The 15996-nt window shown below is 34.6% G+C and overlaps 4 protein-coding genes across 8 annotated transcripts in view; 2 read left to right on the forward strand and 2 right to left on the reverse strand.

Annotated features, from left to right (window-relative positions):
• The window catches only part of LOC129797497 (hexamerin-1.1-like), a 97285-nt gene extending 86028 nt beyond the window's left edge, over positions 1-11257 (reverse strand). The window contains exon 1 of one of the 2 annotated variants that reach the window (XM_055840147.1): positions 8522-11257. In XM_055840147.1, coding sequence (XP_055696122.1) covers positions 8593-10722 — 2130 coding nt within the window. In that variant the 5' untranslated portion in view covers positions 10723-11257 and the 3' untranslated portion in view covers positions 8522-8592. The remainder of the gene's footprint in view (positions 1-8521) is intronic. The other variant, XM_055840148.1, reaches the window with a different exon arrangement.
• Positions 1-15996, forward strand: part of LOC129797484 (protocadherin-23) — a 953251-nt gene extending 937255 nt beyond the window's left edge. For both annotated transcript variants that reach the window (XM_055840120.1, XM_055840119.1), the window contains exon 7: positions 15973-15996. The gene's annotated coding sequence lies outside the window, so the exon portion shown is untranslated. The remainder of the gene's footprint in view (positions 1-15972) is intronic.
• LOC129797474 (probable cationic amino acid transporter) overlaps positions 1-15996 on the forward strand; it is a 261906-nt gene extending 245910 nt beyond the window's left edge. For both annotated transcript variants that reach the window (XR_008751335.1, XR_008751336.1), the window contains exon 8: positions 15973-15996. The gene's annotated coding sequence lies outside the window, so the exon portion shown is untranslated. The remainder of the gene's footprint in view (positions 1-15972) is intronic.
• Positions 88-15996, reverse strand: part of LOC129797674 (uncharacterized) — a 37993-nt gene continuing 22084 nt past the window's right edge. For both annotated transcript variants that reach the window (XM_055840462.1, XM_055840463.1), the window contains exons 2-6: positions 12232-12312; positions 4208-4299; positions 2932-3042; positions 2475-2744; positions 88-1422 (exon numbers count right to left, since the gene is read on the reverse strand). In XM_055840462.1, coding sequence (XP_055696437.1) covers positions 1045-1422; positions 2475-2744; positions 2932-3042; positions 4208-4299; positions 12232-12298 — 918 coding nt within the window. In that variant the 5' untranslated portion in view covers positions 12299-12312 and the 3' untranslated portion in view covers positions 88-1044. The remainder of the gene's footprint in view (positions 1423-2474; positions 2745-2931; positions 3043-4207; positions 4300-12231; positions 12313-15996) is intronic.

Raw genomic sequence — 15996 nt, forward strand, 5'->3', positions numbered from 1 at the left:
AAACATCAGTGATATTTTTTTAACTTATTCTTTAATAATCTCATATAATTTTATAGTTTTTTCTTTTTTTTTTAATTTTTCCTCCCTTCATGACAACAATATTTCTCACATCGCTTAGACTATGCAAAAAATTTACACAAATTCATTCATCTTAAATATGAATATTTTATGCTTTTTTTTATCTAATTACGGCAAATTTATAATACACCTGATTTTTAGATTAATTTTACCATAAGATTAAAATGGGATTCTCTTTTGATTCTCACATCCACCCCCCACGGTAACTGTACAAACACCTAAACCCAATCCATTTGTTTTGGGAAAGATTTTCATGTGGGAGCATCGTGTGCTTTCTATCACATTCGTCTATGGTTTGCTGTACGTGCCATCTCGCATTTCCCCCGTATTTTCCACCAAATTGTTATCGATATTTTATTGAGAAATCTTCTGTCATAACACTATTTAATACGTATTTTGAATATCAATTGCGATTATTTACATTCACTAGAATTTATATCAAATCATCTCATCAACACACTCTATATTTTTAGATAAAGTTTAATATTTTCATTTGGACTGAATGCGGTATCCACAAAAATATATTATACACGTTTTTTTTTTTCAGTAGCTCTGTGTCTAAATTTGATTTTTTTCTTCTTCCATAATTTAATTTCTCATAACTTATCATCAATTGGCAAATTGGGATTTGATGAATTTTCTTCCTCTTTTCCCGGCAGCTTATTTCAACTCAACTCAATGGGGTGAAATGGGTCGAGAAAATTTGTCGGGGTTCCTCTCTTTAGTAGTACAGAGACAGTCAAAAGAGAAGGGGGATATCTAAACCAAGAGATCTGTCCACTTTAATTTCAATTTTCCGGACTTTTATGTGTGCCTTGAGAAAATGTTCGGGCGAGGAAATGAAAAATGGCTGGAAGCATCTCAAAGTCCCATCGTGGAGTTTTGTAAAATTGTTTAAGATATTAAATGAACGTTAAGTCCCACATTTTTAGCTCATTCCACAATGTTGTATTAGTCCCAGTGGTATCATAATGCAAGAACTCGATGAAGCAGCAGAATGAGGACGAAGAGACAAACTGGTGGCCTCAATTTGAAATCATGCCCAGTGAGTGCTGAATTGTCAGGATCACGTGGATGCCGCGGCGCCTCCAGACCCAGTAAATTTGGTGAGATTGTTGTCATTGATTTTGTCGTTATAGCTATCTTCTCTTGTACACTTTTGTGATAGACATTGAGGATTGAGACCTCACACAGAAGACTCACAACAGTCACATGTTGAAATTGTGGATTTGATTTGAATATTGCTTGCAAAACTTGGCTATGGGGATAAATTTCTAATGTGGAAAATGTACCGGAGCTCTCATATGCACGATACGTTACTCTCTGCGATGATGTTTTGTATATCTGAAATTATCAGGAAAGACGAGTATATTGGGTAAGTTGGAATGGGGATTTCTCACATCTTGAACGTGAGAGGGACTTTTCACCCCACATGCACTGCACACCCAATTTAGCCAGAGCAAAGAGAAATTTGTCATATGTAGTATGTATAGCATGATAGTACATATACATATATGTATGTATTTGTATATAATATGTAGGTAATACTGTAGTTAGTTTCCAAGATTTCAAGTAAGTTTATGCATCTCAATATTTACATCACACCACAGTGACAAACATATAAATTAGCTCCACCCTGAATAGATTGGATTTTTTTTTTAAAATTTTGTATAGTGCCTAAATAGAATAAACTATTATAATTATTATATTGTGTAATAGGAAGATTTCGTGACGCAGCATCGTAAGGTCATCTTAAAGATAGAGGTGTATCAATCTCCCAAAAACTAATCAACGTGCTCTAGAAGTACTCTAGCGGTAGTAATGTATTTTTTTTTATTTGACTTAAAGCATTCTTTTGGACATGTTACTGCGTCCTGTATACATGGCTCATCTGACTCTTTTTTCTTAAAATTCTGTATCGATAAATTTTTCCTCTCCAAAAAAAATAAAGGACGATAGAGGAGAAAGTAGATTTTTATTTTTATTTTAGTCTCGTGATTTTAGCAATTTTATTTGAATTTGAAGTCTTATCAACCACTTGACCTATCACAACCCGCCGTAATGATGTTTTGATTGCCGAAAAAAATATATTTGAGTGCCTCACGATGGGAGAAATTGTGTAATCTATGAATTTCATAATTAACAACCAACTCGCATCATTTGTTGGTGTTGGCATCGAATGTTTTTCATCACACCAAAGTCACGCGGGTTCAAATGGGGTGCAAAGTAATTTTGGAAAGTTTGATGACTATTTTAGCACATAAAGCAAACGCATGTAATGAAAAATGTGGAAGCATTCATGTGTTCGCCACTGTATGTGTGATTCCTGATTCTTCTGACACCACGTATAGCGTAAGCCCCATGGAGAGTTGTGTGGAAGTAATTTTGAAACTTACTCGTCTCCCATTCATGTACCATGTGATATTGGCAGGTGGAAAAGACACCCCAATGGAACATGCTGCCTTGAAATTTCCACTCGGTGTCACGGTTTTCTTATCAATTTGCATCACTGGCTCCTCCCTGGGTAGCTCGATAACCATCATCTTTGCACTCTTCATCGCAGTGTGGAATAGGGGTGCATCTTCCGATACTTCACACTCAAATTGACCCGTTAAATCACGCGTAACACTCCGCAGGGTTACTGAATGTTTGTCCGACATATTGAGCTGAAACGTTAAATAAGATCGGAAATATGTATAACATAAAATAAATACATATATTAAAGATAAACCATGAAGATATTGCACAAGAGAGAGAAAATTATGTAGGTACTTTTGATTCAATTTATCACTATATGTATCAATTTAATGTTTATGGTGGGAAGAGGGTTGGAATATAGCAAAGTGAATTTACATCAACTGAAATTCCAGATACGGGAAATACTCGTTCCGGTGGAGATTCCTTTGGGACATAGCTGTAGAATTCCTCCTTCTCGAAATACCATCGTACCGAGTAAAGGGATGCCTAGTGAAAACAAGAAAAATTGCATCAATAAAATACATAATTGCTGTTTACAACTTTTATGTGGATATTTGCGAGGAGCAAGAGTTAATAAATGTTTATCCAAAGAGATCGAAGAGTCTCATTGAAAAAAAACTATCTACGTTTTCATAGCAACTAAAATTCTATGAAATCTCCTAATGAACGAAGAAAATTTTTGATATATTTCTAAACTTCAATGCGAGAGAAATTAAAATCATTTAATGAAAATTAAAAAAGATTAATGCAAAAAAAATATTCAAGAAAAATTGCATGAAATTTTATCAAATAAATTTTCATCTTTATGGAGAAATTTACATGGGACGTATATTAGTTTGTCTGGAAACTTTCTCCATTTATCTTTGAGATTTTTATCTTCTACCTCGCATCCATGCGTGTTATACATATTAATATTAGGGAGTTTTTTTTAATAAAGCAACAACGTCAGGCAGGTCTTTTATTCTCTAATATGCCAAACATTATCGACCGACAGAAATTCAATTTAATGTACCTATGTAATAAAATATGGAGCTTTAAAGTTATCTTTTTACTTAATATTGTGGATTTCATGGATATATGATCCATGAATTTAATTTTTTTCACAAGAGAGCCTAATTCTTGTAGCGATCTCTCTCTCTCTCTTAAAAAAAAGTGATTCTAAAAAAAGGAAAGAATAAAATTAACACTCATTTAATATTTTCTGTGAAAAATAAAACGAAATTTTACATGATTTTTTATGTACCTACTCCTAAATAAGTTCAAATACCTACATACAACAGTTTTTTTCCCCACTCCAATTTTCCAGAAGTAGTCTTATGGTCTTATAGTTTAAAAACACAATAATGACCTCAAATGAATCCCGTTTATTTTATTAACCTTAACTACGGTATTAAATGTAAGTTGAGCGCCAGACAAAAGCAGTGGTAATTGAAAAAAAGTAGTTTCAACAATAAAAGTTTAGTTTTTCCGCATGACGTGACAAAAAATAAAACTGCGAAAAACTCTCACAACGAAATTGGAACATTATTTTCAATTCCATTTCGAACAAACCTCAATTTCTATAAGCAAGGTGAATAAAAGCCCCAGGAGGTGAAAGGAGTAAAAGGCAAATCGATTTATTGCAAACACACGCAGTTTTTCTTATACCCACCTTTTCCAAGTCGTACTGACATGAAAGAGTAACAGCAGTCCCCATTATGACGGCATCTGGTACAAATATTTTTAAGTCTTTTAAGCAAAACACTGCGAAAAGAGGAAAAATGGAAAAATTATTTATATGCTATGCCCTTTTCTTTCACTTTCAATAAACAAAACACAATAAAACCTTTCTTTTTTCGCTGACGAGAAAGAAAACGAAATGATGGAGCCACAGAGGAAATATCTATTGATGGGGGGATCGAGTTATGGAATTTATTAGGGAGTTATGGAGATAAAATGAGGCGAAAGATAAAAATTGTGTGAATGCTAGAAATAGAATTATGATTACATTCCTTTTTTGTTCTTCTTTTGGCGCACTTCTTCCTTCAAGGTTGATTTGGCGCGTAAATAGTATTTTTATGGAAGCAAGTCACAAGTTTTTCGGATTCCTTATATAGTAAATACAAATCAAATAAACCAACGAATTCCAGATTCCATATTACAATCAATATATAATTACAACTCATGATGACTCTTCATTTAACATCTCTTAATACTATTCAGGATTATTCTTAATATTCATACGCAGAGATAAAATAATAGGTACCTACATATGACAGTAGCATGATTTAAATAATGATTATTCAGTTAAACGAGAATGTATTTTGTAATCTTAATGTTTATGTCTTCTTACCTCTATTTTCTATTGAAATATTTCATAAACAATTCTGTAATTACTAATCAGATAGGAAAAAAACAATATTTTTCGTTAAAATTTAGTAAGAATTTAAAAATTAAAAAAGGAATGAATTAAAAGCTAGCTTCTCTATTTTTAAAATTTTCATTAAAAACTCATTGTGAAGAAGCTTCAGTGGAAGATAATATGGTAGTGAGAAGCAGACTTTCCATTTAAGCTTGAGAAATGGAAACTTTCTCGAGTGGATTTTGCACCAAATGCAAAGAATTTGTTCTAGAATAGTGCTCTCAATGCTTGAAGATTTTCTGTGCAGAGCATAAGAAAGCTTCCATAAAATACTCCATATAGGGAGTATCCCATGAATTGAAGGAAAAGTGTGGTTATCAGAGTGGAAGATATTCCTGAAGAATAAATCCAGATAAAATATTTGAAAATAATCTTCCTGTTTTTCTTCCTGTGCCATTGGATGAAATAAAAACTCATGAGAATGATCAAAAAGATTCACACTGAGATTGATTCATCCGCGTCTTTCTTCACACAGCCTTTCTTCCTGTCTGTCAGTCACCACACCACACCACATAAGGGGTGGGATGATGTCTTTTTAGGATAGGAGGCATGACAAAAAATGATTTGAAATTATCCTCTAAACTATGTGTATATGTAAGTGCAAAGACAGCACGAAGAGGAGGCGCGTTCGAAATGGATTTTAGACAATGTCATCGGAAGAAAAAGCTCTTGGTGAGATAGTAAAAGCTCCGCAGCTACGGCTGACGGTGGATGTGTGGTGAAAAATGCTAAGTTCAACGTGATTTTCTATAAATTTCCCACTTTATTTATTTAACATGAATTCAATTTCCATCTGTGTTCATATTGCAAAGTATTTTCGCACACACGGAGTCAATCAATTCTCCATTCAGCAGGCACACCGGGTACATGGTACAACAACTCCTCTCTTTGTTACTGTATAGCTTGAAGAATATAAAGTGTAGGTAAAAGTACATTTTTTTGTTTGCCATCTCTCCTCACCATTCTTCTTGCTACTGGTATGTGTATAAATTTGCCTTTTACCCAACATTATAGCACCACATAGTCTAAAGAGAAACCCAAGAAGCGTTCCATATATGCAGAAAGAAAAATATGGATAAAAGAGGGGAATTCATTCGGCATTTCCCTTTTATTTTCAATTCTTCTGCAATTTTCCCTTTTCATCTACCGGGAACACAATCATCTTTTTGGTGTCTTTGGGAATGAAGATCATAATAAAAAAACAGTCCATGACACGAAGCAAATAAAAAAAAATATACAAAGTGACATACGAACGTTTTACCTGTCTCCCTTTTTATGATATCCCGAAAATATGAAAGCTTTCACCTAAAAATATCTTTGCGTACTTGTGAAAGCTTCCCAGGATAATATGTACTACACAGCATTGTTTCATAATATGTGAATTTAATTGTTTTATGTAAGTATATCAAAAGAAAGCCTTCACATGAGCAGTTTAAGTTTTTTAGCGGTTTTAAATAAAAAAAAATAGAAATACGTTCTGTACCGTATTGGTTGTCTCAAACAGACTACAGAACAATATTAATAAGCTTACGCTTATTAAAAACTATAAACATTTCCATTTAGTCCTCGACCTCCTCGACTTTTATTAGAGCCTTTTTAATTAGTTAAGAAATATTGCGACACCATTTAATACTTTCTTATTGGGTAATTAAAAAAAAATACTTCATTGGAAAAAAAAAGTAGAGCTTAAAAAAAACATTATGTTATGATTTAGTTATGCTTCCGATATGTTTGATTTGCAAAACAAATTTAACGACAAGAAGTTGTGCACAGAATTCTCAAGAGCTTTGCAAAAGTTACTTTTATGAAGTATCTTTGGGATATCATTCCCAATGCGGAATTTAAAGTGGTTCAATGTAATGCAAAAAGTGAATAAAGAAGACTTCCCTAAGGTGAGAAATTTAAACTATATATATGGTATGTTTCCCCCGAGTAATTTTAACTAAGGCAAGAGGGAAACTTTTCCAAACGAAGTTGATAAATATTGTACCACAAATATGATGTTGAAAGACATTATGAATTTTCTGAAGGAAAATATGCCATAAAATGGAAAATTTATAGAATAAATTTTTTGAAAATCGTTTAATTTTTGTAAAATTTATAAGTTTCCATGCCTTCAGCATCCTCAGTTTGTGTAATTAGCATTTCCTCACATTTCCCACTTATGACGTGATTCACACAGCATTAATGCAATAGTTTTTGAGTAAGAAAAATTGTTTTGTATTTTGAGAAAAATGTTTTGTATTTTAGTTTATTGCTGGTGAATTAAATAAAAATCTATCCTCCACAGCCACTGAGGATGACACGCAGAGTGTCGAAAGCTCTGGCAATTCGAATGTTTTAATTGCTCATTCACGAAATCGACGCTCACCGGAAGGAGAATTTCAAAAATTCCCAAATTCTCAGTTATAGAATAAGGTTTGTCTAAAATATCTTCTTCTTTTTTTCATTTTCTTTTATGAATCTTGATAAGCAACTTCTCTATTTAATTTTATAGAGAGAGCCCAAATCAAAATTCGGATTATTTATTTTTAAACAGTAGATACTATAACCATTACATTCTTGTTTTGATAGGTATACTAGTTAATTTCCCTCATTTAAAACATCTGATTTGTATAAACAGAAAGGTATTAGCATACAGTCGTGATCGTGCAGTAGGACCGTCGTCAAAAAAAGTTCACCGCGGTAAACCGGCTTCAAAATGAGGAATTTTGCCTACGTAGTAGGACAATTGGTATCCTACCTTTCCAATAGTACTAATTGTCCCACTGCGAAGGCGAAATTCCTCATTCTGCAGCCGTTTTACCGCGGAGAACTTTTTTTGACGACGGTCCTACTGCACGATCACGACTGTATAGATCTAATTATATGCTTATGTACAACATACATTCTAGATTTTAAGGGTTAACAACAGTTAATTGAGTGTTACTAATAAAACTATCCCAATCATCACATCATCTCGTTGTGGTCTGAGGGTCAATCAATTTGGGTTAGTAAATAATGAATTTCAAATATTTCCCAAAATTCAATGAAAATCTTATAATAATGTTTGTGTTGTACAAAACATCATCAGCAAAATGTGTATTTGGCAAAAACAAAATTGCACGGTTTAATTAATTTGTTAGATCAGTTGATAGAAAATCATTCTATTGCAAATAACTAAAAATTAGAATTTGTAGAAATATTAGGTATTTCTTTAACAGATCTAGGAGGATCCTGGATCAGGCCAAAACTGGAGACCAGCTGGAGACCAGCTGTAGTGCCGGTTAAATAAGTATTATAATTAAATCAAGCATAAGTTATTGATTTTTTATATCATTATTTGCGAAGAATTGATTTGTCTAATTTCTTAGTTTTCTCTTAAAGTATCTGGTAATGTTAATGTCTCGTAAACTTTGAAGATGTAGCAGAAAAATCAGCTTAACCGATCCTTCTCCCATGAACTAAAAGATTTTGTTTTTACTTTCAAGTATGCTTCATCACTTCTCGACAACAGTCAAGATAGCTTTCAGCACAGCAGTATAATTTATTGGCTTGCAATTCTAATTCATTTTCCCTAATTACATTTTTTTTTGTATTTTTTCATCTATATTTGCTTGTTCATTATGATGTGATGTTGATAGAACGGATCGTGATTAGTAGACGGTGTTGACATCAGCTTCCTTCTTGTGGAAAATGAAGACGTCGTGGTAATACATGTTGGGTGTGTACCACACGTACTCGTTGATTTTCCTGTCGAATGGATAGCCGAAGGGCAGGGAGTCCACGTATTTGGCACCGCTGCCAACGCCAGCTGTGATGTAGTGATCATAGCCAGTGTACTGCGGTACACTTGGTGCATGGTAGGGAGAAACGATGAAGTAGAACTGGTAGGGGTAGCCACCCTTCTTGCCCTTTGGCAACATCAGACGGCTTGGGAATCCATTGTGAGCTTCAGTCATGTCCAGAGGGAATTTCGTCTCACCATTGTAGGCAGTCATCACCCACTTGTAAAGATCGAAGTATGTGGTGCGGTCCTTGACGAACTGGCCAAAGTAAACGGAGTCACGGACAATTACGTTCTTGCCAACACTGAGGTCATATGGGAAGACATCCAGGAGGAAGAAGTTCTCACGGTTCTCATTGACATCATAAACAACGCCGTACTCATCAACCTTGGGGCCAAGGTAGATACGGACAACAGATTTAACTGCCTTCTCAGACTGTACGGTCAGTTTGACAGTGAATGGCAGGTGGTTGAGACGAGACTGACGGGCCTTGATGACGAAGTCCTCTCCTTGGTAGTGGGCGATCTTGCCGAATTTCTTCAGCTGAGACTCTGGGAGTTTCTCATCATACACCTCAATATCAACGGCATTGGTAATGTCAGCATCGAACTTATCGAAATAAGTTACGAGCTTGTCGACCTCAACACCCTCAATCTTGACGCCAGGGAAGTAGAGCTCCTCAACAGTGTAGGGTGGCAACTTGTCCTTGAATTGCCAGTAGAACTTGATGATTTTCTTGTACAACTGGTAGAAGAGTGGATCGCGCATGGCAGTCTCGAAGTGCTCCAACACACTGGGAACAACGCTATATTGGCCGAAGAAGTCATAGGTGTTGCCGAGGAGGATCTTGGCGAATCGTACAATGTATTTGTAGAAGCGTGTGTTGACTGAGTCAGGGTTGCCCTGGATTAAGTTGCCAAGGTATTCAATGGATTCAGGCTTGGTAAGGTCAACGTGGGTTCCATCGGGTAGGTAGATGAAGCCAAGGTCAATGGCATCACGGATGCGCTGCTCATAGCTCCACAGAGTGTCAATGTCGTAGTAGTACTCCTCGGTGTAGAAGTTGAAGTAGTTAGGGCGGGATGGGAAGTAAGCACCATTGTAATAGCGAAGGTTGGGGTAATAGCCAGTGTAGATGGGTTCATACCAGCTGAATTCGGGGATGTGGCCCAAGTCATTGGATAAACGCTCAAGGTAGTAGCGAGCCAAGATCTGTTGGTAGAAGAAGAGGTAGTTCTCACCGCGACGATCCTTGTACAGTCCGAATTCCTTGCCGCCCATCCAGAAGGGATAATCCATATGGTAGTAGTAGTAGTAGCTGTTGAGGCCGATATCCTCGGTGAAGTAGGACAATTTCTGGTCAGGTGTTGTATGCACGTAGGCACCAGTGTAGTTGGATGGGATGATCACAGTGTAGACATCTTCAACCTTCTTCATGCCATAGAAACCTTGCATCTTGTATTGCTGGGCCTGAGCGATGACATCGCTGCTGAAGAAGTAGTAGGGGTAGATCTCGTATGGAGCTGGAAGTTCAAGACCAGCAAAGTCCGGACGATGGAGAACGGCAGCGGTCAAAGCGTAGACGAACATGCCCTCGTTGACGTGGAAACGTGCCCATACAACGCTCTTGTAGAATGTATCCCAGTCCTTGGCGTAGTAGAAGACATTGAAGAGCGAGATTACCTGATATTTGTGGCTGTCTTCAAGCACAGAGAATACTTCATCGAAAGGAAGCATTCCGTACTTGTAGATGGCGTAGAACTCCTTCACGGCAGTCACGTTGGTGTAGTGATCGAAATAGTCCTCGAATTTGAATGCCTTGGCCTCATCCCAGAGAGTTGTGTGAATTTCGTGCTGATGAACGTGCTGCAGAACTTCAAAGAGAGCCTTCTGCTTGTACAGGAACTCCTTGTCGGCGTACTTAACTTGCGTCCCTGGTACGACGTACCCGAGGGCCAGTGTGGCGCAGGCCAGCACAAAAATTGTGATGGATCTCATTGTGGATTCAACACAAAATTCACTCTGATGCCCAAACCATGCTACCACCTCCGTATTTATACCCTGCCCAATGTAATGACAATCGAAGGTTATCGCAAAATATTCTCCTTCTTAATCACATTCCTTTTCTCTCCTCTCCTCATACTCCACATAATACATACAATTACCTTATCATCCCAAACATTTTAATTCGGTGCAAGATGATATTTCTCCCAGACACAATTAATGCTGGGGAGATGTCACAAACATTCCTGATGCTGGGGTTTTTGCGGTCGATGGGGGAGGGGAAGAGCAAAGTTACATGGAAAAGTTATATTGTAATTTAATTATTATCAAGCACAGAATTGCGATTTATGCGAACAGAGAGAAAATACTCACGCACAAAAAATTTTCATCGTTATGTTGGCCAATCTCGACGTAAAATTATTTTTTTACACTCTGTATTGTAAATCACCATTTTGTAGTAGGTATAAGTCTAATATTTTTATAAGAATATTGATATATTTTAAATAGTAAAACAAACAAAATTTACAATAAAAAGGTTTTTTTTTTATTAAAAGTACAATAATCAGAAAATAATCTTGCATTCATTTTGATTTCTTTTAAGAATGAAAGTATTACTTTCAAGATTCAGAAACTTAAAGAAAAATTTGATTATAACATACGAATGAAAACCCATATGTATCAATTTGTAGCGACATTTGTAATATTATTGTAATTACTCGAAAGTCAATAACTAATAATAATTCAAGCACTAAAATATCGAGATGTTTTAGCAAAATGATTTGTAATCGTTCAATTTGCTATCACTAAAATTATGTACAAACCACATTATGTACATAAATTACATACATATATAGTTTTCTGTATTGAATATTATGCAGAACAGTTTGCGAAAACACATTCCTTTTAATGGCTTTATTTTGTGCCAAGCTAAATTATATAAAATCCGCCAACACAGAAAATGCTATTCCGATATGATGCACAGCATTAAATAGGAAAGATTTATTTCTATTTTTGGCCATAAATTAATCCATGTATTGCCATGGCACAGTATCAAAAATATTAATATTTTTCAACCGAACTAATTAAAACATTATGGTTTATGGGAAACCATACTTAATCCGGTGATGATAAAAAAGCTAAAGTGCTTTGTCCGTTTGTACATGAAATACATACATTCCACACAAAAAACGCACGAGGCAACATAATTCGCATTTTTGAGGTCAACGACCACCCAAATGCTTTTTTATGCTACTTCTTATCGCCTCATAGTTTCAAAGTCATGTACCATGCTCAAAAGTCAGACATAAAGGCATCCTCCTGATATTCACACAATATTTTTTTCTCTCGTTCTATAGCAAAAAAAAAAAGAAACTGATATGATTTTTTTTATTAAAACAAATAAAATTATTGTCTCGGGGGAGAAATGTTGTGGTGTTTTATAAATAAAAAAGGAAGATGGTCAGCAACAAAAAAAATATACGCGAGATTAGAAAATTAACTCACCATTAAGTATCACGTCTGATAGAATTGCCCAATAGAATATGAAGACATATTTCTTCTTCCTTATCATTGTTGAGACGGAGTCTGTAAAAATAGGCAGTGTGAAAAAACAATGTGATAATTTATCAATATTGTTTGTTGCTCAATTTTCGCTTAAAAATGGGCATCTCTTACATAATTGGATGCACTCTTAATGAAATTCACACAAAAACGGTATCATCGCATGATTTCTTAATGTTTCTCTGCATCCAATTTATCGGTTATTTTAGCATATAATTGACATTAATTCAGAGAGATTATTTTAACAGGATCAACATAATCAGCAGATGTTTGTGAAAACATTCCAATGGGTTTGTTTGCACATAGTCGACATACATTATATTTAAAATAAAATCTTTCGACATTTTTTTTACGGATATCATTTGCTATTATCTAAACGAACTAAACTAAAGTGAATTTATTGTTGAAAAAGACTACATTTTATTAAATTGCTTATATAGGTATATTACATTATTTGGAAAACGTCCAAGAAGCAAAGAGACTACCTAATGCCAGAAAACACCCAAAATTGAAGTTAATCAACAAAACAGTCACACCTCAAATCAACATTACTTATAATAGAAATTTTTTCCCACTTTCTTCCCCAAAAAAGGCCTCATCCTAATTTCACTTTTGACCACACCTCCCATGGGAAAGTTCATCTCCGAGAGAGAACACTTTGTATTCGCTTTGATTCGCATGTTTGTCCGGGAAGCAGACTTTCATTAAATCCATGTGAAATATTAACAAGAGAAAACGAGATGGGGCCAAAAGAGAATTCGCACGTCTGACGGGGGTGTTTTTGGGGGAGAAAATTGAACAAAGTGAGATGTATGGTGTAATTTAATATTCACAAAACATTTTGGAAAACTTTATTTAGTTTATTTTTCATATTCACCACTCTATGGGAAACACTGGGATTGTAAATGCAAATGAATTGCAATTTTAAAATAAATACAACATGTTTATTGATATATATGAGCCTTGCACCCCTTAATTCACGACAAATCCCTCTCTCTGGAGAATTATATTTTATCCTTTCATCTACCATTGAAATATTTTTTTAATATGTAGTGTCGGTAAAAATACGATGAATTTGGTATGAAAATTTGTTAAAATTGTTTTTAATTTACATTGGTATATAGCATATGCATGCATATACAGGTACATTATGTGTACAGTACATATTCGATGAATTTAAATTGTGGATCTTTGCATTACATTTTCAATTCAGTTGTCAATTAAGTTATAGTTGTTCATTCTTTTTCTATGCTTCAGTTGTAGTAATTCTAAAGTTACTAATTCCAAAAGATAAAAAATCCTGCATTCGTTATACATATTTGTTTCATTATTTTAAGAATTGATTAAAAAAGTTGAATATTTTTCAGCAAATTTTCTCTGGTATTTTTATTATTTGTATTATGTATATAAATTGGATTTTAAAAAAATCTCAATTTACATGTGATTAGATTATTTGTAATCACGTTAATATTATTTGATTCATACGTTTAATTAGATGAAAATATCAATTTATGCATGAGCAAAATATTTTGAATATATACTAATGATGATACTCACTAATATAAATCTAGAATCGTTTCGGTCTAATTTCATAAAATCCAATTTCGTCACAACATAATTTGTCTTCTATGTTTAAATACACAAAATTGGAAAACATTTCACGTACAACGTAAACATAGTCATGAAAATTACTACAACTCTTTATATTTTGGCATAAAATTACTTGTACGTGAATACACAGCTAAAGGAAAATGGAATAGAATGAAATGCCAAATGCACATTTCGATATTTTAGTGGGAATTATCAGTTGAATTAATATCAGCAACAGCATAGAAACAAGCAATACAGCGCGAAGGAAATGAAAATCAATAAAAAACCTTCCGATGATCAGAAAAGGAGAAACATAAATATCCTTACAGAATTATTTTTCTTAGATCATAAATTATTTACGGAGAAGAATAAAAGGTTAATTACCTCCCCTTTTGTCGTTGTACTTGGAAAAATTAATCAAGATGTTGTGCATTTTATTGGACGCATTCACATGGAAAGAGCCATTCAATATTCCTTTGGCATTTTATTGAAATTTTATATTGTACGAAAAAGTGGATCAAAATATAAATTGGATCTTAAATGATTTTTCATGCGAAAATATTGCTGAGGTCGCGAAAAAATTGAGGGTATGAGGATTTCTTACAGAAACTGGCCAATGGCAATTTAATATTAGGGAAGTTAAGGAATAACTGTGAAATTAGAAAACAATTTTTCCCTGTTATAGGTACCTACCTAAATACATATTATATGATTTTCTAGTGATTATCATCAACAATATAGTCATAGTGATATGAACTGCTTTTCGGTATAATCGAAAATTATTGTCAGTGTCTCCATGACATTGATTAATCAAGTGAAAATTGAGGGAAGATATTTCATTCTTCATACCATGCCGCATCCGCCATAACGGGCCTACGGGGAATTTCCACATGACATGAAAATAGCGCCCCATCATTCTCACATAGCATTTATTCTTCTCAAGAGAAGGATGCCGGATGATCGTAAGAGTGGCAGTATCAATCTATAGATCATCCTATTTCTCAGACTATAGCACCCCAGCCATCCTCCCGGTAGCGCGGCATGAGCATACCGCATCCATAACCGACACCATAAGAAGTATGAGTGAGTATATAGCATGGTGTAGTACAAAGAAACATAGAGCAAAGGCGCAGAAATATATATGTACATACGTACGTACACTACCCGTCAAAAGTTTCCGGGCAAGCAAAAATGGGGTGTTTTTGAAGGCAAATTTTAAGTGGCTATATCTTCGGCTGTGATTAACCGATTTTCAAAAATTTACCAGTTTTGGAAAGGTACATTTCTCACCTTTCCAAACCTGGTAAATTTTTGAAAATCGGTGAACCCTTTATTTCTTGGCAGCCATTTTGGTAAACCTAGGCAAAAGTATTTTTCTCACAATTTTACAAATTTTCACTTTGACCTTTTGCATCTCGGCCGCTAGTGCACCGATTTTAATAAATAGATAGTCGTTGGAAAGGTAATTTAATTCCCTTTCCAAATCTGGTAAATTTTTGAAAATTGGTCAAGCGGTTCGGTCGTGGCAGCCATTTTAGTGAACCATAGTGAAAAACTACACTTTTGTCTATATCTCAGCTTGTGGTTGACCGATTTGAACAAACTCGGATTCAAATGGTAGCTAATCATGTCCCCTAACTTTTAAAAAAAATTTCATCTCGATCCGTCACGTGGTTCTTTTTTAATGTTTTTTTATGTGATACCCTTATGTTACAAATAGGGTACCCTAACCTCATTCGTTGACCATTTAATTTTTATAAGTTACACTTGGCCCAAATTTCATCAAAATTAAAAGTAGACATTATTATCTAACTTTTAAAAAAAAATTTCACTCAAATCCATCAAGGGGTTCTCCTGTAATGTCATTTTTTGTGAAGCTATGCGCGATTTTTGACTTTCTACTATTCTGCCCCCCCTCCCCCCACCAAATGATGACCCAAATTGTAATCAAAATCTTTGTACAAACATCCTTGACCTTATTTTATATTGTTATGTCAATGGGATTTGAAATTAAATAAAATTATTAAATTTATAACTTGAAATCTGCTAATACTCATATTGTGGCTCTTGAGGTGGTCAAAATGAAGATTTTAGTACTCTGCGTTGATACCACTGCTT

Source organism: Lutzomyia longipalpis, chromosome 1 (genome assembly GCF_024334085.1).
Source record: "Lutzomyia longipalpis isolate SR_M1_2022 chromosome 1, ASM2433408v1".
Lineage (NCBI taxonomy): Eukaryota > Metazoa > Arthropoda > Insecta > Diptera > Psychodidae > Lutzomyia > Lutzomyia longipalpis.